The sequence below is a fragment of the Vigna angularis genome, chromosome 5 (assembly GCF_016808095.1).
Source record: "Vigna angularis cultivar LongXiaoDou No.4 chromosome 5, ASM1680809v1, whole genome shotgun sequence".
In the NCBI taxonomy this organism is placed as follows: Eukaryota; Viridiplantae; Streptophyta; class Magnoliopsida; order Fabales; family Fabaceae; genus Vigna; species Vigna angularis.
Window position 1 is genome coordinate 36,563,853 of NC_068974.1, and position 27,998 is coordinate 36,591,850.

At 30.6% G+C, this 27,998-nt stretch overlaps 6 protein-coding genes and 1 pseudogene across 6 annotated transcripts; 4 read left to right on the forward strand and 3 right to left on the reverse strand.

The window, feature by feature from the left end:
• Positions 1-10,929: 10,929 nt before the first annotated feature.
• LOC108339510 (cyanogenic beta-glucosidase) lies at positions 10,930-14,017 on the reverse strand. The gene is made up of 13 exons (XM_017576637.2): positions 13,822-14,017; positions 13,653-13,722; positions 13,460-13,518; positions 13,269-13,344; positions 13,095-13,172; positions 12,912-12,999; positions 12,559-12,814; positions 12,349-12,464; positions 12,013-12,230; positions 11,875-11,906; positions 11,686-11,788; positions 11,466-11,574; positions 10,930-11,372 (listed from the first exon to the last, which is right to left on the reverse strand). Exons 1-13 carry the CDS (start codon positions 13,990-13,992, stop codon positions 11,177-11,179), a joined length of 1,572 nt encoding a protein of 523 aa, XP_017432126.2. The 5' UTR covers positions 13,993-14,017; the 3' UTR covers positions 10,930-11,176.
• Positions 14,018-15,753: 1,736 nt separating this feature from the next.
• Positions 15,754-18,197, forward strand: LOC128196747 (photosystem I P700 chlorophyll a apoprotein A1-like). Its single transcript, XM_052878282.1, is given in 2 exon segments — positions 15,754-16,314; positions 16,316-18,197. Coding segments are annotated over 2 exon segments (2,304 nt in total). The 5' UTR covers positions 15,754-15,882; the 3' UTR covers positions 18,188-18,197.
• Positions 18,198-18,212: 15 nt separating this feature from the next.
• LOC128196739 (photosystem I P700 chlorophyll a apoprotein A2-like) lies at positions 18,213-18,905 on the forward strand (annotated as a pseudogene).
• A 1,651-nt stretch (positions 18,906-20,556) lies between these two features.
• On the reverse strand, positions 20,557-22,166 carry LOC128196794 (maturase K). The gene has a single exon (XM_052878435.1). The coding sequence runs from the start codon at positions 22,164-22,166 to the stop codon at positions 20,652-20,654; it is 1,515 nt and encodes a 504-aa protein (XP_052734395.1). The 3' UTR covers positions 20,557-20,651.
• A 1,354-nt stretch (positions 22,167-23,520) lies between these two features.
• LOC128196796 (ribulose bisphosphate carboxylase large chain) lies at positions 23,521-25,197 on the reverse strand. The gene has a single exon (XM_052878437.1). It carries the CDS (start codon positions 25,195-25,197, stop codon positions 23,746-23,748), a length of 1,452 nt encoding a protein of 483 aa, XP_052734397.1. The 3' UTR covers positions 23,521-23,745.
• A 757-nt stretch (positions 25,198-25,954) lies between these two features.
• LOC128196795 (ATP synthase subunit beta, chloroplastic) lies at positions 25,955-27,905 on the forward strand. The gene has a single exon (XM_052878436.1). The coding sequence runs from the start codon at positions 25,955-25,957 to the stop codon at positions 27,449-27,451; it is 1,497 nt and encodes a 498-aa protein (XP_052734396.1). The 3' UTR covers positions 27,452-27,905.
• On the forward strand, positions 27,448-27,905 carry LOC128196797 (ATP synthase epsilon chain, chloroplastic). The gene has a single exon (XM_052878438.1). The coding sequence runs from the start codon at positions 27,448-27,450 to the stop codon at positions 27,847-27,849; it is 402 nt and encodes a 133-aa protein (XP_052734398.1). The 3' UTR covers positions 27,850-27,905.
• Positions 27,906-27,998: the final 93 nt, after the last annotated feature.

Genomic DNA, 27,998 nt, shown 5'->3' on the forward strand with positions numbered 1-27,998 from the left:
AATACAAAGATTAATGAATCATTTTACTTGTATATTATTAATCTTACTTATTTTCAACTCATTATTATTAAGAATTTCGAGAAGAGACAATGAAAAGATAGACATAAAAAAATATATTAAGAATTTTACTTATATATTATTAATCTTATTTATTTCAACTCACTTTAAAATATTGACACCAATTGTATTAGTTGAATACGGTGATATTGTTACTAAATTTTTCGTGTGTTTAATTTATATGGATATTTGGAAAAGAATGATAATAAAATAATTTAATTTTCCATTCGAAGTAGGAGTAAAGATGATATTTTAATGTAATTCATTTATTGTATTTAAATAACTAATTAATATAATTTTGATAAAGATGGTAATAAAATAAAATAATTGTAACAGTCTATAAAATTATGTCTTAAATTGAAAGTGTGTTTTAAATAATAAAATTTAATTATTTTAATATTAAGAGTTTAAGTATAAATATAATTTTTATAAAAAAGTTTTATTATTTTAAATAACAGAATTTTTTTTAAACTCTTTTTTTCGTATTTCTCTAACTTTTCTTTTAAATTTTTAATTATGTGTGTTTATGTGTTTGAAGATCAAATATCCTTAAAATAATTATTTAGATGAATTTTTCAATTTCATCTGATAATTTTTTCAATAAAATAAATTAATTTTCTGTCCCATTTCTTCGTTATTTATATTGTTTTTTTCAAAGTATTACTGTATGCACCTAAGAGGATGGTAATCACCGTATCAATGGGTTAAAAGATAAAAAGCTACTTTGAAAAAACCTTTCTCCAAAACTTTTCCCCCACCTAAACCAATGGGAATATCTCAATAAAAAAGAGTGTAAGTGATTGAATAACTATATTTATTAATATCTAAGTATCAACAACAATGGAATACTATAAAATTAAACGGAAAGGCATTTCTAGTTTAATCAATTAAGTTTAAATTCTTACCACTAGCTACTAAATTTTTGAAAAAATATTTCAATGAGGTATTTTTTTAAAAGAAAAATTACTAAATAACGTTAATAATATTATTCTATTTTAAGAAAAAAATTAAATTAAATTAAATTAAATCAAGAATGTATTAAAACTAAATTAAAATCAAAACAATAACATTTAACACTCACACGTGATAATAACACAAAAAATATACATGTTACACTAAAGATTTGACAGGTAACAACACAAATTCTTACATTGGTAATTTTTTTAAAGAAAATTTAAATGAGACATTTTTAAAAAATTATGACGTAATTAAATTTTTTTATCCAAATAATTAAGCCTTCATATTCATAAAAACAAACAGAAATAAAAAAGTATGCAATAAATTAAGAAAGTAGCTAGGTATATATATTGAGATTTCTATTTATGTAGACTAAGGATGAAGGAAGGAATACCTACCCACTAAGGTGATTTAATAACAATATAATATAAACGGATGACTAATAGACTGATTAATCCTTATTTTTATGCCTACAATGCTTGATATAAATCATGTTACTGACTTCTGCCACTCTTTTCATCAATTTGTTGATTATCAAAAAAGACGGCTGTCTTCCATACCTATTTTTTAACAACAAAATAAACATATTTCTGTCTTAACATGTTTGGTCAAACACTAAAACAACATTTTTCATGTATTTTCAACTAAGTTTAAGGTTAAAGTACTTAATTATTTAAATTCGTAAACATTGAATCAACCTTAACCATTTCAACTACCAAACCAATTTTAAAAACATTAATCTATCACAATACTTAATTTGTTTCCTGCAAGATTCTCACAGGTGCTCCTCAAAATTAAATTAAGATATTTATCAAAATCCCACTACTATATTTTTTTTTTAAATAAAGTTATTAAATTCGCAAGAACCAACTTTACTTTATTTATTTCAACAAATATATCTGCTAAAACAATGAAAAAAGATATAAGCTTTCCTCATTATGTTAAAAGAAAGAAGAAGAAGAAGAAAGTGTTAAACTTTGTTTTATAAATCATTGCATATTTTTTATTATTTAGAGATGATTTTGAGAAATGTCTGTTTTTTAGTTTTAAAATCTAAATTTTATTTTTGAAATATAAAATAATAAAATAATGGACACAAATCCTTTTTAACAAGTACGAAACATCTGATAGCCCCTTTAAGTCTCTTAAATATATAATTCTATTTATCAATAATATTTTAAAAAATAATTACCTAAGGTAATGAAACAAGTTAATATTGTTATAGGTTTTTTTTATTTTAAAAATAATGTTATTAATTTATACAAAGTTTCATTTTAAAATTAAATTTTAGGCTTAAAAATATATATTATTCAAATATGGTTCCACTGAGTTGGATTGGATTGAGTTGGGTTCAGTTGGGTTCGGTTGGGTTCGGTTCGGTTAGGTAAATGGTTGGCACTTATCTGTATAACTATCATATCGGTGTTAGTGCATTGAATAAACTTTTGTTGGCATCCTATAAATTTTGGTCTTCCTCTGTACCCTGATGATATTGACACCATTTCTTCCATTTCTTTTAGAAATACAAGTTGAAATGTTCACTAAACGATAAATTCACAAAATGATAAATTCACCAAACGATAAATATCACAAACGATATATTCACCAAACGATATATTCACCAAATGATAAATTCACTAAACGATAAATTCACTAGACGATATACTCACTAAATGATAAGTTCACTAAACGATAAATTCACTAAACGATAAATTCACCAAAGGATATATTCACCAAACGATATATTCACCAAAGGATAAATTCACTAAACGATAAATTCACCAAACGATAAATTCACCAAACGATAAACTCACTAAACGATAAATTCACTAAACGATAAATTCTCGAAATGATAAATTCACCAAACAATAAATTCACAAAACGATAAATTCACCAAACGATATATCCACAAGAAGATAAATTCACTAAACAATAAATTCATTAACGATAAACTCACTAACGATAAACTCACTAAACGATAAATTCACTAAAGAATAAACTCACTAAACGATAAATTCACTAAACAATAAATTCACTAAACGATAAACTCATCAAACGATAAATTCACCATATGACATATTCACTAAATGATAAAATCAATAAACGATAAACTCACCAAACGATAAACTCATTAAATGATAAATTTATTACACGATAAATTCACCAAACGTTAAATTGACCCAACGATATATTCACAAATGATAAATTCACTAAACGATAAATTCACGAAACGATCAACTCACTAAACAATAAATTCACCAAACGATAAACTTACCAAAAGATAAATTTAACAAAGGATAAATTCACTAAACGATAAATTCACTAAAGAATAAACTTAATAAATGATAAATTCACTAAACGATAAACGCACGAAATAATAAATTCACCAAAGGATAAATTTCCCAAACTATAAATTCACAAAATGATAAATTGACCAAACAATATATCCACCAAATCATAAATTCACTAAAAGATAAATTTCTTAACGATAAACTCATTAAACGATAAATTGACTAAACGATAAACTCTCTAAACGATACATTCACTAAATGATAAATTCACTAAACAATAAACTTACCAAACAATAAATTTATGAAACGATAATTTAGGAAAAAATAAATTCACCAAACGATATATTCATCAAATGATAAATTCACTAAACGATAAACTCACTAAAAGATAAACTCATTAAACGATAAATTCACCACACTATAAGTTCACCAAACGATAAATTCACCAAACGATATATTCACCAAACGATATATTCACAAAATGATATATCCACGAAATGATAAATTCACTAAACGACAAATTCACGAAACTATCAACTCACTAAACGATAAATTCACTAAACGATAAAATCACTAAACGATAAATTCACCAAACTATAAATTCATCAAATGATAAATTCACCAAAAGACAAACTCACCAAACGATAAATTCACCAAACGATAAATTCATCAAAACGATCTATTCCCCAAATGACAAATTCATGAAACGATAAATTCACTAAACGATAAATTCACTTAACGATAATCTCACTAAAAGATAAATTCAATAAAAGATAAACTCATCAAACGATAAATTCACCAAATGATAAACTCACCAAACGCTAAATTCACCAAACGCTAAATTCACCACAAGATAAATTCACGAAATGTAAATTCACTAAAAGATAAATTCACTAAATGATATATTCAATAAAAGATAAATTCACTAAACGATAAACTCACCAAATGATAAATTCACTAAACGATAAACTCACTAAACGATAAACTCACGAAATGAGAAATTCACCAAACGATAAATTCCATAAACAATAAATTCACCAAACGATAAATTCCATAAACAATAAATTCACCAAACGATATATTCACCAAACGATATATTCACCAAACGATAAATTCACCAAACGATATATTCACCAAAGGATAAATTCACCAAATGATAAATTCACTAAACGATAAACTCACTAAACGATAAACTCACTAAACGATAAATTCACCAAAACATAAACTCACTGAACGATAAACTTACGAAACAATAAATTCACCAAACGATAAATTAGCCAAACGATAAATTCACCAAATGATATAACCACCAAATGATAAATTCACTAAATGATAAATTCACCAAATGCTAAAGTAAGCAAACGATAAATTCACCAAACGATATATTCACCAAACGATAAACTCACCAAACGATAAATTCAGCAAATGTAAATTCACGAAAAGCTAAATTCACAAAACGATTTATTCACTAAAAGATATATTCACTAAACGAAATATTCACTAAACCATAAATTCACTGAACGATAAAGTCACTAAACGATAAACTCTCTAAACGATAAACTCACTAAACGCTAAATTCACTAAACAATAAAGTCACTAAATCATAAACTCCCTAAACGATAAACTCACTAAACAATAAATTTCCTAAACGATAAACTCATGAAACGATAAATTCACAAACCATAAACTCACTAAACGATAAACTCACTAAACGATAAACTCACGAAATGATAAATTCACCAAATAATAAATTCAATAAACGATAAATTCACCAAACGATATATCCACCAAATGATAAATTCACTGAACGATAAATTCGGTAAACGATAAACTCATTAAATGATAAATTCACTAAAGGATAAACTCACCAAATGATAAATTCACCAAATTACGAATTCACCAAATTACGAATTCACCAAACGATAAATTGAAGAAACGATAAATTCACCAAAGGATAAATTCACCAAATGATCAACTCACTAAACGATAAATTCACTAAACGATAAACTCACTAAGCGATAAATTTACCAAATGATAAATTCACTAAATGATATATTCACCTAACGACAAATTCACCAAATGATATATTCACCAAATGATACATTCACTAAACAATAAATTCACTAAACGATAAACTCATAACATGATAAATTCATCGAAACGCCAAATTTACCAAACGATAAACTCACCAAATGACAAATTCATCAAACAATAAGTTCCCCAAATGATAAATTAACTAAACGATAAATTTAGTAGATGATAAACTCACTAAACGATAAGTTCACTAAACGATAAATTCACCAAAAGATATATTCACAAAATGATATATTCACCAAAGGATAAATTCACTAAACGATAAATTTACTAAACGATAAAGTCACTAAACCATAAACTCCCTAAACGATAAACTCACTAAACAATAAATTTACTAAACGATAAACTCACGAAACGATAAATTCACAAACCATAAACTCACTAAACGATAAACTCACTAAACGATAAACTCACGAAATGATAAATTCACAAAATAATAAATTCACTAAATGATAAATTCACCAACGATATATCCACCAAATGATAAATTCACTCACGATAAATTCGGTAAACGATAAACTCACTAAACAATAAATTTACTAAACGATAAACTCACGAAACGATAAATTCACAAACCATAAACTCACTAAACGATAAACTCACTAAACGATAAACTCACGAAATGATAAATTCACAAAATAATAAATTCACTAAATGATAAATTCACCAACGATATATCCACCAAATGATAAATTCACTCACGATAAATTCGGTAAACGATAAACTCACTAAACGATAAATTCACTAAACGATAAACTCACCAAATGTTCACCAAATTTCAAATTCACCAAACGATAAATTTACCAACGATAAATTGAAGAAACGATAAATTCACCAAAGGATAAATTCACCAAATGATCAACTCACTAAACGATAAATTCACTAAACGATAAACTCACTAAGCAATAAATTTACCAAACGATAATTCACTAAATGATAAATTCACCTAACAACAAATTCACCAAATGATATATTCACCAAATGATAAATTCACTAAAAAATAAATTCACTAAACGATAAACTCATAACATGACAAATTCACTGATACGCCAAATTTACCAAATGATAAATTCACAAAACGATAAATTCAATAAACGATAAAATCACAAAACGATAAATTCACCAAAAGATAAATTCACCAAATGAGAAATTCATCAAACGATATATTCACCAAATGATAAATTCACTAAACGAAAAATTCAGTAGATGATAAACTCACTAAACGATAAGTTCACTAAACGATAAATTCACTAACCGATAAATTCACCAAAGGATATATTCACAAAAGGATATATTCACCAAAGGATAAATTCACTAAACGATAAATTCACTAAACGTTAAACTCACTAAACGATAAATTCACTAAACGATAAATTCACTAAACTATAAATTCACAAAACGATAAATACACAAAAAGATAAATTCACCAAACGACAAATTCACCAAACGATAAAGTCACCAAACGATAAATTCACTAAACGATAAACTCAATAAAGGATAAACTCATTACATGATAAATTTACCACACGATAAATTGAGAACACGATAAATTGACCAAACGATATATCCACCAAATGATAAATTCACTAAATGATAAATTCACCAAACGATCAACTCACTAAACAATAAATTCACCAAACGATAAACTCACTAAACGATAAATTCACCAAATGATAATTTCACCTAACGACAAATTCATCAGACGATATATTTAAAAAACAATATATTCACCAAATGATAAATTCACCAAACGATAAATTCACGAAACGATAAATTCATGAAACGATAAATTCACCAAACGATAAATTCACCAAACGGTAAATTCACCAAACAATAAATTCACAAAACGATATATTCACTAAACGATAAAGTTACGCAACGATAAATTCACTAAACGATAAACTCACTAAACAATAAATTAGCTAAATGATAATCTCACTAAACGATAAACTCACCAAACGATAACTTCACCAAACGATAAATTCACCAAAAGCTAAATTTACTAAACGATAAATTCACCAAATGATATATTCATCATATGATAAATTCACCAAACCATATATTCACTAAACGAAATATTCACTAAACCATAAATTCACTGAACGATAAAGTCACTAAATGATAAAATCCCTAAACGATAAACTCGCTAAACGATAAATTCACAAACAATAAACTCATTAAACGATAAACTCAAGAAATAAAAAATTCACCAAATGATAAATTCACTAAATGATAAATTCACTAAACGATATATCCAGCAAATGATAAATTCACTAAACGATAAATTCGCTAACGACAAACTCACTCAACGATAAATTCGCTAAACGATAAACTCACTAAACGATAAATTCACTAAATGATAAACTCACCAAACGATAAATTCACCAAATGTCAAATTCACCAAACGATAAATTTACCAAACGATAAATTGAAGAAACGATAAATTCACCAAACGATATATTCACCAAATGATAATATCACTAAACGATAGTATCACCACACGATAAATTCACCAAATGATAAATTTAGCAAACGATATCTCCACCAAATAAAAAATTTGCTAAACGATAAATTCACGAAACAATCAACTCACTAAATGATAAATTCACTAAATGATAAACTCACTAAACGATAAATTTAACAAATGATAAATTCACTAAATGATAAATTCACCTAACGACAAATTCACCAAACGATAAATTCACCAAACGATATATTCACCAATTGATAAATTCACAAAACGATAAATTCACAAAACGGTAAATTCACAAAAAAAAAGCAATAAATTCACGAAAAGATAAATTCACCAAGCGACAAATTCACCAAACGATAAATTCACCAAATGATAAATTCACCAAACGATAAATTCACAAAAGGATATATTCCTCAAATGATAAATTCACTAAACGATAAATTCAGTAAACAATAAATTCACTAAACGATAAACTCACTAAGCGATAAATTCATTAAACGATAAACTCACCAAACGATAAATTTACCAAAAGATAAATACACCAAACGATAAATTCACCAAACGATAAATTCACCAAACGATTTATCCAACAAATGATAAATTCACTAAAAGATAAATTCACTAATGATAAATTCACTAAACGATATATCCACCAAATGATAAATTCATTAAATGATAAATTCCTGAAAGGATCAACTCACTAAACGATAAATTCACTAAACAATAATCCCACTAAACGATAAATTTACCAAACGATAAATTCACCAAATGATAAATTCACGAAACGACAAATTCACAAAACGATATATTCACCAAATGATAAATTCACCGAACGATAAATTCACTAAACGGTAAAGTCATTAAACGATTAATTCACTAAACGATAAATTCACCAAACGATAAATTCAACAAACGTTAAATTTTCCAAACGATAAATTCACCAAACGATATATTCACCAAACAATAAATTCACCCAACGATAAATTAACTAAACGATATATCCAGCAAAGGATAAATTCACTAAACGATAAACTCATCAAACGATAAATTCACTAAAAGTTAAGTTCACAAAACAATATATTCACCAAATGATAAATTCACCAAACGATAAATTCACCAAACGATAAATTTACGAAACGATAAATTCACCAAACGATAAATTCACTTAACGATAAATTCACTAAACCATAAATTCACTAAACGATATATTCACTAAACGATAAATTCACGAAATGATAAACTCACTAAACGATAAAATCACCAAACGATAAATTCATCAAACGATAAACTCACGAAACGATAAACTCTCCAAACGATAAATTCATCAAACGTTAAATTCACCCAACGATAAATCCTCCAAACGATAAATTCAAAACACCGTAAATTTACCAAATGGTAAATTAACCAAAGGATAAATGCATCAAACGATATATTCACCAAACGATATATTCACCAAAGGATATATTCACCAAAGGATATATTCACCAAACAATAAATTCACCAAACGATATATTCACCAAACGATATATTCACCAAACGATATATTCACTAGAGTATATATTCACTAAAGGATATATTCACCAGACAATATATTCCCCAAACGATATATTCACGAAACGATATATTCAGCAAACGGATTGGGTTGGGTTGGGTTGGGTTTGGTTGGATTGTGTTGGGTTGGGTTAAGTTGGGTTGGATTGGATTGGGATGAGTTGAGTTGGGTTGGATTGAGTTGAGTTGGATTGAGTTGGGTTGGATTCGATGCGGTTAGGTTAAATTCGATTCGGTTCATAATCCTCTAACTAGGATGAACCAAATATAGAAGGAGACCATTAGAGGAAAACCAAATGAAAGAATCTAATCAAATTCTAAAGGAGTTCCTGCTGCACCTCCTAATTTTCATGATACATCTCCAAATATTCCATTATTATCCTTTTTTACTAATAACCACCTTCTTTCTATAACATGTTTAGAATTAAAAATTTAATATATTTAAATTTAAAAATGAAATTAAAAAAATTATTTCTTTAAATTTAAAAATCAAAAACCGTTAAAGGTTGTATGAAACCGATCAAAGAATCTAATAAAATTCACACCACTAAACCAACTAAAATTATCTGTACCATGTAAACATGCACAAATTTTTAATTTCGTTAACAATTTTAATCCAACATTTAAAATTTTAAATCGATATCAAGTATAATAATTTATTTAAAAATTATTATTCAAACAATTATGTTGTTAATTCAACCTAAAGTAGAGTTTTGTGGCATCGCTAAAATTGGAAGAGGTAGATAGACAAGGCACAAAACTAGTGGGGTAAGGTGTCACTTCCACGTTGAACGTGACACTAACAGTGCCAGATGTCATACATGAACATGACACATAAACATGACACTTAAGCAACAAAATTCTTACAAAAATAAATTAAAAAAAACTAAAAGAATTTTAAAAAATTCACAAATTGACGTGACATATCATTAACGTCTTTCATGATTTTTTTAAAGAAAATCTAATTAAGGCACTTCTAAAAGTTAAGATTAAATTATTATTTTTTAAAACAAGAATCAACTTAACACACTTCCATTAAGAAAAACTAAGCATAACTTAGACAAAAACTATGTATAAAGCGGATGAAAGAATCTAATCAAATACAAACAACTAAACCAACTAAAATTACATGTACCATGCACCTATGCATAAATTTAATTTTAAAAATTTCATTAACTATTTTAATCCAACATTCAAAATTCCAAATCGATATAATAATTTATTTATAAATTATAATTCAAAAACGATTATGTTGTTAATTCACATAAAAAAATACTTATAAATATTTCAAGTGAATTTTTTTTAAAGTAAACATTGTGTACTTCCTTCTAATACATAAATTATCTATTAATTCTTATGGAAAAGAAAAGAGATTTTTAGTGAAATTAATAAATTAAAATTTTAAGGCAAATAGACGAAAACAATTAACGGTAAACTTTGTTGACTATATATATATATATATAGATCTTGTATATAGATGATGATATGGAAAATGAAAACTTTATTATAATAACAATGTCTTTTTCATTTTTGACTGTAACACCAGTGTCAACACATCTACAACATATCTGTATCTTTTTTCATCGACAGAAGTCCAATACAATATATATAGGACTTTAATTACAATGAAAGAATAATGAAAGAATGAGAAGAAAATCTCTATTTTTGAGACCTATGAACTTTAGAATAAAAGAATATGAATTAATTAGTTACAAAGAAAATGTAATAATTGAATGAATGAATTTTGGTTGTATTATTTACTAGAGCTATAAAGTCTGGTTTTTTTTTTGAGGAAGTTCTTGTACCACGTTGCTGATAGTTTTGGATATCTTTTCAAACCATTTTTGTAATCTATGAAGATCATTCCAAATCGTGATGTATAACCCGAAGTCCATTCAAAATTGTCGAAGAAAGACCACACGTAATATCCCTTCACATTTGCTCCATTCCTATATAATAATGAAATGAATATAAATTAAAAAAAAATCAAACAACATCTATAAGAATAAAATTTTAATATTATAAAAGTAAAAATTACTTACCTAATAGCGGACAGAAGATAATAGAGATGACGATAATGATAATCTATTCTGAAAGTGTCCATAAGAGATTCTTCAAGTGATAAGGAGGGTTCATTATACTCGTTGACACCTATAAAAATGAATAAGAATAGGTCAAAAAGAGTATGATGCACATTGAATTTAGCAAGGGAGAGAAACTGTGAAACTGATGTATAAAGAAGTATGAACAAATGATATTTACCATTCTCTGTGATGTAAATCAAAGGATTGTTATATTTTTCCTTGGTATATAACACGAGATCACGAATTCCTCTGGGATAAACGTATAACCAATCAGAAGCAATCTGCATGATTAAAAAAAAATGTTAATTTTACATTTTATAAGATTGAACTAGTAGAGAAGTTTGTCTTAATAGGAGTATAGAAGTACCTTGATTCCAATAGGTTTCCCATCGCGTTCAACTAGAATGAATCAAAAAGAAAAAAGCACAAGCTATTGTTAGTCATGATCTTATTCAACTATTTAGGGTGAACTGATAGAATGTTAGAAAATAGATGAAATCCTCACATGCAGCAGTGACAAGAGAATCGGTTAAGTAGCTAGGGTTGTCATTGCTCAGTTGAGGTGCATCGGTGGCATATGTTGTAGAGTAATAGTTTAGACCAATAAAATCGAATGAACCAATAAGAAGTCTAGCTTGCTCTGCAGTAAACTTTGGCAACCTTGTTCTCACAAGTGATCTCATACTTTTTGGATAGTCTCCGTTAGTTAATGGATCCATAAACCTGAAATCATTTAGCATTCAAATCAGTTTTTTTTAAATTCATCAAACCATACTTATCAAATTGTTAACATATGCATTTTGTATAAAGCAAATTAATAGAGTGTGATAGAAAGTCTTACCATCCATACATGAAGTCAATTGCTCTTTCGGCAGCCTTTTGATCAGCTTTTGTATCTCTGAGTGGCAAAAACCAATTAGCCACCAAGGTTATGCCTATCACACCCTCTTGAGATTTCTGCATATATATTATTCAAATATTAAAACAACCTTCGAGAATACTCAATTTTAACATAGTTAAAAATTTAAGAATACTTAATAAATTGACTAACCTGATACTTGGTCTTGTATAGACGAACAGCTGCTGCATGAGCAAGAAGTTGATGATGTGTGACCAAATATGGCTCAATTGAAGAATCACCACCAGTGCAATTTGAATTCATCCATGCAGAGCAGCGACCTGGTGCCATTTGTCCATTTGCATAGCCATTCTGGCTATAACTCCATGGCTCATTCAATGTAACCCAATACTTCACCCTATCACCAAATTCCTTGAAGCAAAGTTCTGCATAATCTCTAAAATCCTTCCTGAATAAGAAAAATATATGTTTGTTTGTCAAATTATATTCCTATGCAGCTGTTAATCAAACGTACTAATCAATTATATGTTAGATTTGAAACTTACACTATCAGTGGACTTAAAAAGCCTCCATACTCATCTTCCAGTGTTTGGGGAAGATCCCAATGAAAAATAGTCACAAATGGTTTTATACCTGTGCACGATTGTTAACATTTATTAATAATCATCATCAAATTTTATAAAATTAAAAAGTCCAAATACGATCGCATTTAAGTCAAATATTCTAACCATTAGCCACCAGCTCATTGATAAGGTTGTTGTAATAGTTTATTCCTTCTTGATTTATTCCTCCACTCAGCTTTCCTTCTGTAAATATATAGTTTTATAAAAAGGGTTAGGTTAATTCAAAAGGAAGATCCAACTACGAAAAACTTAGTCATTATTTACAAGAAAATAACTTACTGGGGAGAATCCTTGACCAAGATATGGAAAATCTGTATGAATCCAGATTCGCATCCTTCATCATTTCAACATCTTCCTGCAGACACAGAAAAATATGTTATATTATTTATAGGTAATTGACGCTTATGAACACCAATAACTGTATGTTCTTTTCTAAATAAATATAAAACAAAGGAATGCTGTGATCAAACCTTGTAATGATGGTAGGAGTCAATGGCCACGTCTCCGTTGCTTCTATCCTGGATCTTAGCTGCATTTCAGTAATTCAGAATTAATTAGAACATATATTTTGTTTATTATTTAAGATCATTCAGAAAAGTATCGTATTTGCTTCCTATTTGATCTGTTTGTACTGTGGAGAATCGGAGAGAGTGAGTTACATACCTGGATATTTATGGGTGAAAGTATCCCATACACTTGCTCCTCTACCACCTTCCGTTGCTGCACCTTCGAACTATATATATGACAAACATAAAAGAAATCAAAATCTCATTCAGGAAAGTAATTCAGTTTGGTAAATATTATATGTAGTTTTTAAGAAGTATATATATACCTGGTAAGAGGAAGATCCAGCTCCAAAGATGAAGCCTTGAGGGAAAGTGTTGCGATTGATTGAAATGTCAATAGTTGGTGAAACTGAAACTGTTTCTTCGCATGTAACTTTGGAAGATCTAACAAGAAGAAGAGCAAAGAGACCGAGAAAGAGAGAGCTGTAGATGGCCATGTTATTTTTCTTAGACGTTTGATGTTGTTTCTGTGAATGCTTCAATCTCTCCTTATATATATATGAAGGAATACCAGCTACCTACCACCTTCGTGCTTTGACCAGTTGATTTCATAATAATATATATAATATATACTATTTTTGACTAAGAGGAGTGACTGAACTTGTACTTAGTTTGTTCCATAAAACTATTATTAAAGAACTCCTCCCACGTTTTTATTCTTTGCCCACTTTTCCGTTGAATATCAAAATTGGCGGCTATATTTTATGCAGCAATTTGCTAACAGGATATAGCACAACTTTTACCAGGTTTTCTTCAGATTTCTCTGGTGAGAGACAAAATAGTATTTTTATATGGGGATGCCTTCCATGTTCTGAACAGGAAGTTCAAACTAAGAAAACAAACTACTCAATTAACCATATCTAATTTGTTGGCACAAAATTTTCATGTTCTTATGCTTATGCTTATGTTATTACTCCCAAAGTTTGTGTTCTTTTTTCTATTATTCACTTTTGGATTACATTATTTTAGTGTTATTTCTTTCCTCTGCAAACAAACACAGCTTGAATATACTAGAATTGTTTAATTAAAAGGTAAGCTGGACTAGGTTGGAGCACAGTCAATTGTGTTGGATGTGTGAATAAAGTGTGATGGTGGTAAGAGGAAGTCGATCTTTATTAACGGAAAACAATATAAATAGTTTAATGTTTTATCTATGTAATTACTTAGATTTTTTTATAATATGTAAATTTTGTTGATGTTTCATGAAGAATAATTTTTATCATAGGTTTGATGTGGTTCATTATGATTTATTCCCTTTTCTGAAGGTAGGAGAAAAGATAAAACTAAAATAAAAAAAAGATGAAATTCTTTGAAATTCTTTATTTATTAGTAAAAATGAAAGTTTGAAACTCATATTAATAATTTATTTTTTTCTTTTAGTTAACTTCAAGATAATAGAACAAAAAAAGAATTGACTACTGAGCCGTATGAGTCAGGAAATTCTCAAGTACGGTTCTAAGGAAAGGAATTGATTCACCTATTTCGACCGAGGAGAACAGGCCATTCGACAGGGAGACTCAGAAGTTGCGGAGTCTTGGTTTAATCAAGCCGCTGAATATTGGAAACAAGCTATAGCTCTTACCCCCGGTAATTATATTGCAGCACATAATTGGTTGAAGATCACAGGGCGTTTTGAATAAGAACACTCTGTTTCTTTTTTTCTTATATTTTTATCTATCTATATCTTTATATAGATAGATAAATATCTATTGTTATAAATTCTTGTTTCTTGTCCCTATCAAATTAAAAAATCATTTCTATAGGAACGACCAATCACAGAATTTCAATATATCCCTTCTAATCTAATTTTTTTTGTTCGATTTTTTCTAGTATTTCATAGAAATAAACGAGATGTGGATACAGTAGATCATTTTCTCCTTTTTTCTGTTATTTAAACTAATATTCAATCAAATTAAGAAAAGAGACCTTCAAAAAAAGAAATAAAATATAGGTATATTGCCTAATAATGAATGCTAATGTCTGCTCAATTTGAAATAGAGTACATACTAATACTTTATCTATAAAAAAAATCAAATCTAAGGAATAGAATAAAATCTGAATACATTTGATTAGTAGGCTGCACGAAAAATTATTGAACTTCCATTCAGAGTTCCCAAAAAGGTCTTAGAAGATTAAAAGAGGTCCATTGAGCGCCCCACTCTTATGTCATAATAGATTCGAACACTTGCCCTGAATTGACTTCGAGATCATAATTGTTCTAGTGAAAAACTAAAGAAATGAAATTGACTAAGATATCCAATACATGAGAGATAGGAGAGAACAAAACTCAATAGAAACATCTCTAATAAGTTCACTAATTCTGTTTTATGTTGGCAGGTCTCTTTGTATGTGTTGTCTGGAAAGAGGAGGACTCAATGATTATTCGTTCACCGGAACCAGAAGTTAAAATTTTGGTAGATAGGGATCCTATAAAAACTTCTTTTGAGGAATGGGCAAAACCTGGGCCTTTCTCAAGAACAATAGCTAAGGGACCAGATACTACTACTTGGATCTGGAACCTACATGCTGACGCTCATGATTTTGATAGCCATACTAATGATTTAGAGGAGATTTCCCGAAAAGTTTTTAGTGCGCATTTCGGCCAACTCTCTATCATCTTTCTTTGGCTGAGTGGCATGTATTTTCATGGTGCTCGTTTTTCCAATTATGAGGCATGGTTAAGTGATCCTACGCACATTAGGCCTAGTGCTCAGGTGGTTTGGCCAATAGTGGGTCAAGAAATATTGAATGGTGATGTAGGGGGGGGGGGGGTTCCGAGGAATACAAATAACCTCTGGTTTTTTTCAGATTTGGAGAGCATCTGGAATAACTAATGAATTACAACTCTATTGTACTGCAATTGGTGCATTGGTCTTTGCAGCCTTAATGCTTTTTGCTGGTTGGTTTCATTATCACAAAGCTGCTCCAAAATTGGCTTGGTTCCAAGATGTAGAATCTATGTTGAATCACCATTTGACAGGGCTCCTAGGGTTGGGGTCTCTTTCTTGGGCAGGACATCAAATACATGTATCTTTACCGATTAACCAATTTCTAAATGCTGCAGTAGATCCCAAAGAGATACCACTTCCTCATGAATTTATCCTAAATCGGGATCTTTTGGCTCAACTTTATCCGAGTTTTTCCGAGGGAGCAACCCCATTTTTTACCTTGAATTGGTCAAAATACGGAGAATTTCTTACTTTTCGTGGAGGATTAGATCCAGTAACTGGAGGTCTATGGCTGACCGATATTATACACCATCATTTAGCTATTGCAATTCTTTTCTTGATAGCGGGTCACATGTATAGGACCAACTGGGGTATTGGTCACAATATAAAAGACATTTTAGAGGCACATAAAGGTCCATTTACAGGCCAGGGTCATAAAGGTCTATATGAGATTCTAACAACGTCATGGCATGCTCAATTATCTATTAATCTAGCTATGTTAGGCTCTTTGACCATTGTTGTAGCTCACCATATGTATTCTATGCCTCCTTATCCATACCTAGCTACTGACTATGGTACACAACTGTCATTGTTTACACATCACATGTGGATTGGTGGATTTCTCATAGTCGGTGCTGCTGCGCATGCAGCGATTTTTATGGTAAGAGATTATGATCCGACTATTCGATACAACGATCTATTAGATCGTGTCCTTAGACATCGTGATTCAATCATATCACATCTTAACTGGGTATGTATATTTTTAGGTTTTCACAGTTTTGGTTTGTATATTCATAATGATACCATGAGCGCATTAGGGCGCCCTCAAGATATGTTTTCAGATACCGCTATACAATTACAGCCGATCTTTGCTCAATGGATACAAAATACCTACGCTTTAGCACCTGGCACAACAGCCCCGAGTGCAGCAACAAGTACCAGTTTGACTTGGGGAGGTGAAAATTTAGTAGCAGTGGGCGGTAAAGTTGCTTTGTTACCTATTCCTTTAGGAACTGCGGATTTTTTGGTCCATCATATTCATGCATTTACAATTCATGTAACAGTATTGATACTCTTAAAGGGTGTTCTATTTGCTCGTAGTTCACGATTGATACCGGATAAAGCAAATCTAGGTTTTCGTTTCCCTTGTGATGGACCTGGAAGAGGGGGGACATGCCAAGTATCCGCTTGGGATCATGTCTTCTTAGGACTATTTTGGATGTACAATTCAATTTCCGTAGTTATATTCCATTTCAGTTGGAAAATGCAGTCAGATGTTTGGGGTAGTATAAGTGATCAAGGGATAGTAACTCATATCACAGGAGGAAATTTTGCACAGAGTTCCATTACCATTAATGGGTGGCTTCGTGATTTCTTATGGGCGCAGGCATCCCAGGTAATTCAGTCTTATGGTTCTTCATTATCTGCATATGGTCTTTTTTTCTTGGGTGCACATTTTGTATGGGCTTTTAGTTTAATGTTTCTATTCAGCGGGCGTGGTTATTGGCAAGAACTTATTGAATCCATTGTTTGGGCTCATAATAAATTAAAAGTTGCTCCTGCTACTCAGCCCAGAGCCTTGAGCATTGTACAAGGACGTGCTGTAGGAGTAACACATTACCTTCTAGGTGGAATTGCCACAACATGGGCATTCTTCTTAGCAATAATTATTGCAGTAGGATAATAGCTAGGAGGATTTGAAAATCATTATGGCATTAAGATTTCCAAGCTTTAGTCAAGGCTTAGCTCAAGACCCCACTACTCGTCGTATTTGGTTTGGTATTGCTACCGCACATGACTTCGAAAGTCATGATGATATTACTGAGGAACGTCTTTATCAGAATATTTTTGCTTCTCATTTCGGGCAATTAGCAATCATTTTTCTGTGGACTTCCGGGAATCTCTTTCATGTAGCTTAGCAAGGTAATTTTGAGACATGGGTACAGGATCCTTTACATGTAAGACCTATTGCTCATGCAATTTGGGATCCTCATTTTGGTCAACCAGCTGTAGAAGCTTTTACTCGAGGAGGTGCTCTAGGCCCTGTTAATATAGCCTATTCTGGTGTTTATCAGTGGTGGTATACAATCGGTTTACGTACTAATGGGGATCTTTATACTGGAGCTATTTTTCTATTAATACTTTCTATTATATCTTTAATAGCAGGTTGGTTACACCTACAACCAAAATGGAAACCGAGTGTTTCGTGGTTTAAAAATGCCGAATCCCGCCTCAATCATCATTTGTCAGGACTATTCGGAGTAAGTTCCTTGGCTTGGACAGGGCATTTAGTTCATGTCGCTATTCCGGGGTCCAGGGGGGAATACGTTCGATGGAATAATTTATTAAGTATATTGCCGCAAATTCTATGTGTTTCACATATATATCTATTCCAAAACTAGCTATATCTATTACAAAACTAGTCCCTTGTCATTATGATAGATAAGAAAATTATGATAGATAGGAAATTGATGAAAATACAAATTCCAATTTAGTTGGGAAATAATAAATCGAATAAAACACATAAATAAGGACTTAAAGATAGAGAGGATATAGGAAAAAAATTAGAAAATGAAACAGGCTTTTTGGGGATAGAGGGACTTGAACCCTCATGATTTCTTAAGTCGACGGATTTTCCTCTTACTTTCAATTTCATTGTTGTCGGTATTGACATGTAGAATAGGACTCTATCTTTATTCTCATCTGATTTATCAGTTCTTCAAGGGTTTTATCCGATTATGATGAAGTGAATAATTTCATCAATAAATATTCCATCGTTTCTTCAACTTCGAATTGATTTGATTCACATTTTTCATTTGTGAATATTTTTATCACAAATCGATCTTCATTAATAAAATAAAGAAAAAGTAACAAATTGAAAGAGTATTTCAGTGATCCATTCCTGTAATTTTGGTGAAAGGATTCTTTTACTAATGCAATAAAAAAAGTCGTCAATTTCGTTTGTTAGAACAGCTTCCATAGAGTCTCTGCACCTATCCCTTTTTTATTATAACTTTCTGAATTTTTCTTTGTTTTCAGAAAAAAGGATTTGGCTCAGGATTGCCCATTGTGAATTCCAGGGTTTCTCTGAATTTGAAAATTATTACTTGGTAAGTTTCCATACCAAAACTCAATCCAATTAAGTCCGTAGCGTCTACCAATTTCGCCATATCCCCATCTTTTTTTTATATTTGAATCTGATTATAATAGAATGCTTTTTTTTTCATTTCTATTATGAGAATTATGCGGGAACTTTTGAATTCATTAAATACATATTATTATATTAAATATTAAATTAAATATTAAAAACCCTTTTCTTTTCTCCAATTTTATAGATTTGATTTCATCTATATTGGATACCTTTATTTGTTTGAATCAGAACTAATTCTAATATCTATACATTAACAATTCAATATACACAGATATAGACCACATATCTACTTATCTTCTATGTACCTCCTTATCTTATTTTTTCATACAATTTAGAATACTCGAATGGTCGATTCTTTTTTTTTTGTTTTTGCTTAAATAAAAAGAAAATAAACAATCCATTTATTCATATACAATTGATATAACTAAAACGAATCTAGTGGCTAGAAAAAACCATTCTTTTAATTTCATATAGAATTAGACATTTACTTAGAAATATGGAATTCCTTAAGATTTACTAAAATATATCTATTTCCTAAAAAAAGTTTATTTTGTATATATCGTTATATTTATAGAAATATAGATATAATACAAAATCGATCTACAAATTAGAATGAGTTGCCCGGGACTTGAACCCGGAACTAGTCGGATGAAGTAGATATTTTATTCTTTAATAAAATTCAACAATAGAATAAAACAAGAAAAAATCCCTCCCCAAGCCGTGTTTGCAGTTTTCATTGCACACGGCTTTCCCTATGTATACATCTAAACCTGAATTACTTGCCTAGCAAAAGACTCTAAGAAAGTGAAATAGAATATTCAATTTATTAACCCCGAATCTTGACTCTGACTACATGAGCATTTCAAAATCCTATAGATATAGAAGACTAAAAATAGAAGACTAAAAAAAATGATTTTTTTATCCTCATTTAAAAAAAAGAAGGAAGTTCGTTTTATCAATTTACACCGATTTAAAAAATATCATAACCTATTTTAACTTATAAATAATTGACGAAATCGTTTCTGAAAAGAATATCCAAATACCAAATCCGACCTAGATAAAACCTACGCAAAGTAAAAGAAGTTCTTGGAAAAATCAAAGAAAAAATATCTTCTTCTGTAAAAAATTCTTCCAATAATTTTTCTGAACTTAATTTTTTCAAATAAATGCGCACAGTACTTTTGTGCTTACGAGCCAAAGTTTTTATACAAGAAAACCGAAGTATATATTTTATTTGATAGAAACTCTTTTTTTTTGCAGATCCATTGTAATAATGAGAAAAATTTCTGCATATGCGCAAAAACCGGTCAAGAATATCAAAATCAGATAAATTGGCCCAAACCGGCTTACTAATAGGATGACCCATTACATTACAAAATTTTGTGTTAGCCAATGATCTCATTAGAGGAATAATGGGAACTATTGTATCAAGTTTTTTTATAACAATTTGAATTAGAAATGAATTTTGCAACATTTGACTTCGTACTACTGAAAGATTTAGTGGAATACTTAAAAAATAGCCTAAAAAGTGAAATGAATACTGAGATAATTCGTTTATATAGATCGTTTCTAGTCCAGCCCAAATATCAAAATGACATTGCCATAAATATATAAAATAGTATTTCCATTTATTTATCAAAAAAGGAGTATTCTTTAAAACCAGAATTGATTTTCCTTGATATCTAACATAATGGATGAAAGTATCCTTAAAGAAGAATAAAGTATATGAACAATTCTTAGTAGATACTTCTACAAGATGTTTTATTTTTTCATAGAAAAAAATTCGCTCAAAAAAAACGCGAAAATGTTTTAACTGTAACTGAGAGGATTTGTTACGTAGAAAAAGAAAGATAGATTCATATTCCCACACATATAAATTATATAGGAACAAGAAAATTCTTCGATTCCTTTTTGAAAAAAAAGTAAAAATCCATTTTTTTGGAGGAAAAAGACTATTCCAATTAGAATAGTAATAAAAAAACAACCTTATTAAATGAAAGAAAGATACATCTTTTATCGAATATCGAAGGATTTGAACCAAGATTTCGAGATGGATAGGATAGGGTATTCGTATATCTGACTTATGATTTAAATATATCAGTTTATCTTCGAAAAAGGGAAAAATCGAATGAATTGATTGCAAATTTGTATAAGATTTTACGATTTCTAATCCCCTTAAGGAAGAGCTAAATAATTGTAGAGAAAATAGAATCTCCACGACGATACCAAAACCTTCTAATATTATTTGAGAATAAAAATGATAGTTATAACCCACAAAAGTATTTTTTTTAGAATCGTTAACAAAAAGAATGAAATGAGTCTGTTGATACATTCGAGTACTTAAACGTTTTACAATTAGTAAACTAAAATTATTGTTATAATCTACATTTTCTAGAAAAAAGGACTCATGACGATAAGCTAGTCCATAAATAGATTCCCGAAAAAAAAGTGGGTATAGGATGTCCTGGTATCGAGATCTATGGAGTTCTAAATATGCTTTATATTGCTCCATTAAAAAAGTCTATTTGGTCAAACAAAGAATCAGAGATTCATTGGATTATCAAATGATACATAGTGCGATATGGTCAAAACAGAAAATTATAGGTATAAAAATATACCTAGAAAACAAGTAAAACCCATTCACGGACTCTCTCTAATCGATTTTTCGCCTAATTTTTGTTCTAGGATAACGAGCTAATTAAGAATCCTTTATTTTTTTTTTACCTAATCGCTCTTTTGATTTTGGAAAAAATATCTTTATCAATATACTCTTTCTTTTACACATTTATCGCTACCCCAAAATACCAAAAGATAATGGAAAATAGCTATATAGTTAGCACTCATAAAAAAATAACCCATTCACCAGAAAAGCTTTTCCCACATCAAGCACTAACCTATTTTTAACGTACAATTAGATGGGGTAATGATCAAAATAAAAAATAAACGAAAGCTCGATGCTTTTGGTTTTCCTATTAGAATTAGAACCACCAAGTTCTATCCCTTTATTAATCAAACCCAACTGAATTTTTTTTTTTACGAGCCAAAAATTCAAACAAAAATTTGAGCTGGATCCTATAAGAATGAAATATTTTTAGAATTCTTCATTGATACGACATGCTACTTTTTCCAGTCATTCCTTTCTGGATCAGTCGTGGTTTTACAAGCTCTACCGATAGTATCGACGAATCGATTGCTTCATAGAAATGTGTAAAAAAAAGAGTCGCTCTTAAAAGCCGAGTACTCTACCATTGAGTTAGCAACCCCACTACAATTTAAAAAATAAGGTGGATGTTTATACCCAATCGCAATAAAAAAAAATAAAATTACAAAATTGAATTGTCTAAAAAACTAAAAAAAGATATACCACCTATTGAAATACTATGTTATAGTTATCCATTATTATTATATATATAAGACTATATATATTCGTATATATAGATCTATGATTTTCGTATATATATATTCGTGTTTACCTTTCAATTCACTTACTTATTAATTCAAAAAGTTTTTCTTGTTTGTATCGCAGAAAGAAAACCAATGAACCTACCATTTGATGAAGTAATAACGCCTATTTAAAGTAAGTAAGGTGATCAATTTATTCACGATCGGATTATATTTATTTGATACAGTGTTGTCAATATTAGTATTGAAAAAAAATACAATCGAATTAATAAGATTGAAAATCTTATTAATTCGATTACGATTATTAGTATTATGTTAGAATTACTTATAAGAAAAATTATTTCAATATAAATATATCTATTTTCTAAAATGATATTCTAATCTAAAAAAACGTATCAAATTATAAAAATATATAAATCAATAGGAAAATAAAAATTGAATATAGATTCATTTAATGTAGAATAAATTTCATATAGAAATGGAGCAACCTCCCTATTATGTGAAATTCACATCGAAAAAGGCAATAGCCAGTTTCCCTTATAAATTGTAATCACTTTTTTCGTAAAATATCGTCTACTTACTATGCTTCTATTCCAATACGAAAGATAGAAATCTATTGAATAATTAAGTATCTTTGTATTCGGCTCAATCCTTCTTTTAGGAAAAGATTGTGCCGAGTTTAATTGCAATTAATCCAAAGTATCCATTGCTTCGTATTCAAATTTGATCTCCTTCCATACTTCGCAAGCAGCAGCTAATTCAGGACTCCATTTGCTAGCCTCACGGATAATTTCATTACCTTCACGAGCAAGATCACGTCCTTCATTTCGAGCCTTCACACATGCTTCAAGAGCTACTCGATTAGCTACAGCACCTGGTGCATTTCCCCAAGGGTGTCCTAAAGTTCCTCCGCCAAATTGAAGTACGGAATCATCTCCAAAGATTTCGGTCAGAGCAGGCATATGCCAAACGTGAATACCTCCCGAAGCAACAGGCAGAACACCTGGTAGAGAAACCCAATCCTGAGTGAAATAAATACCACGACTTCGATCTTTTTCAACAAAATCATCACGCAGTAAGTCAACAAAACCTAAAGTGATTTCTCTTTCCCCTTCAAGTTTACCTACTACGGTACCGGAGTGGACATGATCTCCACCAGACAAACGTAATGCTTTAGCTAATACACGAAAGTGCATACCATGATTCTTTTGTCTGTCGATAACTGCATGCATTGCACGATGTATATGAAGAAGTAGACCATTATCTCGGCAATAATGAGCCAAGCTAGTATTTGCAGTGAATCCCCCTGTTAAATAATCATGCATTATGATAGGAACACCTAATTCTCTGGCAAATATAGCTCTTTTCATCATTTCTTCGCATGTACCCGCAGTTGCATTCAAGTAATGCCCTTTGATTTCACCTGTTTCAGCCTGTGATTTATAAATCGCTTCAGCACAAAATAAGAAACGGTCTCTCCAACGCATAAATGGTTGGGAATTAACATTTTCATCATCTTTGGTAAAATCAAGTCCCCCACGAAGACATTCATAAACAGCTCTACCATAATTCTTAGCGGATAACCCCAATTTAGGTTTAATAGTACATCCTAATAGGGGACGACCATACTTGTTCAATTTATCTCTCTCAACTTGGATGCCATGAGGCGGACCTTGGAAAGTTTTAATATAAGCGGTTGGGATTCGCAAATCCTCCAGACGTAGAGCACGCAGTGCCTTGAACCCAAATACATTACCGACAATAGAAGTAAACATGTTAGTAACAGAACCTTCTTCAAAAAGGTCTAAGGGATAAGCTACGTAAGCAATATATTGATTTTCTTCCCCAGCAACAGGTTCGATGTGATAGCATCGTCCTTTGTAACGATCAAGACTGGTAAGCCCATCGGTCCACACAGTTGTCCATGTACCAGTAGAAGATTCGGCGGCTACCGCAGCACCTGCTTCTTCAGGTGGAACTCCAGGTTGAGGAGTTACTCGGAATGCTGCCAAGATATCAGTATCTTTGGTTTCATAGTCAGGAGTATAATAAGTCAATTTATAATCTTTAACACCAGCTTTGAACCCAACACTTGCTTTAGTCTCTGTTTGTGGTGACATAAATCCCTCCCTACAACTCATGAATTAAGAATTCTTGAAACAATAAGGTCTACTCGATATGACTTAGGAGTTAATGAAATCTTTTACAAAAACCAACTAATATTATCAATTAATCCCAAAGGTTCGTTATGTTATTATTAAATTAAACGATGGTATTTGATTTGTCAAATACATCATTATTGTATACTCTTTTCTATGTATGGCGCAACCCAATCTTTTTTTTCAATTTGAAATCTCTTATTTTTGAATTTTCAAATCGAAAGATCTAATCTAAATAATAATAAGAATTTATTCTGAATCTTGACAGTGATATATGTTGTCTATGTAAATCCTAGATGTAAAAATAGGCAGCTTTCTCCCCGGAAAAGAAACAAAGAGGTAAAAAAAATAGGGAAAAAGAGGGTAAGTCTAAAAAATTGTCTACTGAGGAAATACGAAATCCAACGATAAAAAAAATGAATTCTAAATTAAGGTACAGGTTCGAATTCCATACAGAATATAGATGATATTATCTAGAATGATAGAAAAAAAGAAAAGACTTTCGAAATATTTTATCCAATTGAAATTTTCAAAATAACTGCAGTAAGCTTAAGAATTCTATAATTGAATTTGAATAAGTAAGTAAACAATTAAAGAGGATTTATTGAATAGTACCAAAAAAATGGAGTACTAACTTCCATTTCTTATTTCTTTTTGAATTAACCGATCAACTTGCTTTCTTATCGAACATTTCTTTTTGATTTAAAAACTTTTTCGGAAAAAAAAATTGGCTTTTGATATGCGAATAAATCCTACTACTTCCGGTCCTGAAATTTCTTCGATTGAAAAAAAAAATCTGGGACATATTGACCAAATAATCGGTCCGGTACTAGATGTAGCCTTTCCCCCGGGGCAGATGCCTAATATTTACAATGCTCTGGTAGTTACGGGTCGAGATACTGTTGGTCAACAAATTAATGTGACTTGTGAAGTACAGCAATTATTAGGAAATAATCGAGTTAGAGCTGTAGCTATGAGTGCTACAGATGGCCTAAAGAGAGGAATGGAAGTTATTGACACAGGAACTCCCCTAAGTGTTCCAGTAGGCGGAGCAACTCTAGGACGAATTTTCAACGTGCTTGGAGAGCCGATTGATAATTTAGGTCCTGTAGATACTCGTACAACATCTCCCATTCATAGATCTGCGCCTACCTTTATACAATTAGATACAAAATTATCTATTTTTGAAACAGGAATAAAAGTAGTAGATCTTTTAGCTCCTTATCGTCGTGGAGGAAAAATAGGACTTTTCGGTGGAGCTGGAGTGGGTAAAACAGTACTTATTATGGAATTGATCAATAACATTGCCAAAGCTCACGGAGGTGTATCTGTATTTGGCGGAGTAGGTGAGCGTACTCGCGAGGGAAATGATCTTTATATGGAAATGAAAGAATCTGGAGTAATTAATGAACAAAATATTGCAGAATCTAAAGTAGCTCTAGTATATGGTCAAATGAATGAACCACCCGGAGCTCGTATGAGAGTTGGTTTAACTGCCCTAACTATGGCGGAATATTTTCGAGATGTCAATGAGCAAGATGTACTTCTATTTATTGACAATATCTTCCGCTTCGTTCAAGCAGGATCTGAAGTATCTGCCTTATTGGGTCGAATGCCCTCTGCTGTGGGTTATCAACCCACTCTTAGTACTGAAATGGGTTCTTTACAAGAAAGAATCACTTCTACCAAAGAAGGGTCCATAACTTCTATTCAAGCAGTTTATGTACCTGCAGACGATTTAACTGACCCTGCCCCTGCTACGACATTTGCACATTTAGATGCTACTACTGTACTATCAAGAGGATTAGCCGCCAAAGGTATCTATCCAGCAGTAGATCCTTTAGATTCAACCTCAACTATGCTCCAACCTCGAATCGTTGGTGAAGAACATTATGAGACTGCGCAACGAGTTAAACAAACTTTACAACGTTACAAAGAACTTCAAGACATTATAGCTATCCTTGGCTTGGACGAATTATCCGAAGAAGATCGCTTAACCGTAGCGAGAGCACGAAAAATTGAGCGTTTCTTATCACAACCTTTTTTCGTAGCAGAAGTTTTTACCGGTTCGGCTGGAAAATATGTTGGTCTAGTAGAAACAATTAGAGGGTTTAATTTGATTCTTTCTGGAGAATTAGACGGTCTTCCTGAACAAGCCTTTTATTTGGTAGGTAATATCGATGAAGCTACTGCGAAGGCTACGAACTTAGAAACGGAGAGCAATTTGAAGAAATGACTTTAAATCTTTGTGTATTGACCCCCAATCGAATTGTTTGGGATTCAGAAGTGAAGGAAATCATTTTACCTACTAATAGCGGACAAATTGGAGTATTACCTAATCATGCGCCTATTGCCTCAGCTGTCGATATAGGTATTTTGAGAATACGTCTTAAAGACCAATGGTTAACAATGGCTCTGATGGGGGGGTTTGCTAGAATAAATAATAATGAGATAACTGTTTTAGTAAATGATGCGGAAAAGGGTAGTGACATTGATCCACAAGAAGCACAGCAAACTCTTGAAATAGCAGAAACTAATTTGAATAAGGCTGAAGGCAAGAGACAAACAATTGAAGCAAATCTAGCTCTTAGACGAGCTAGAACACGAGTAGAGGCTATCAATGTTATTTCATAACAAGTTGAAATTGATGCGTCCCAATATCCGAAAACAATAAAAAGAAAAAAGAAACAGTCAGAAGAAAAAAGTAAGTAGAAAAGCTTATTAGATACCACACTCAAAGGTATCTAATAAGTTATAACTACACCTTACCTACTATTGGATTT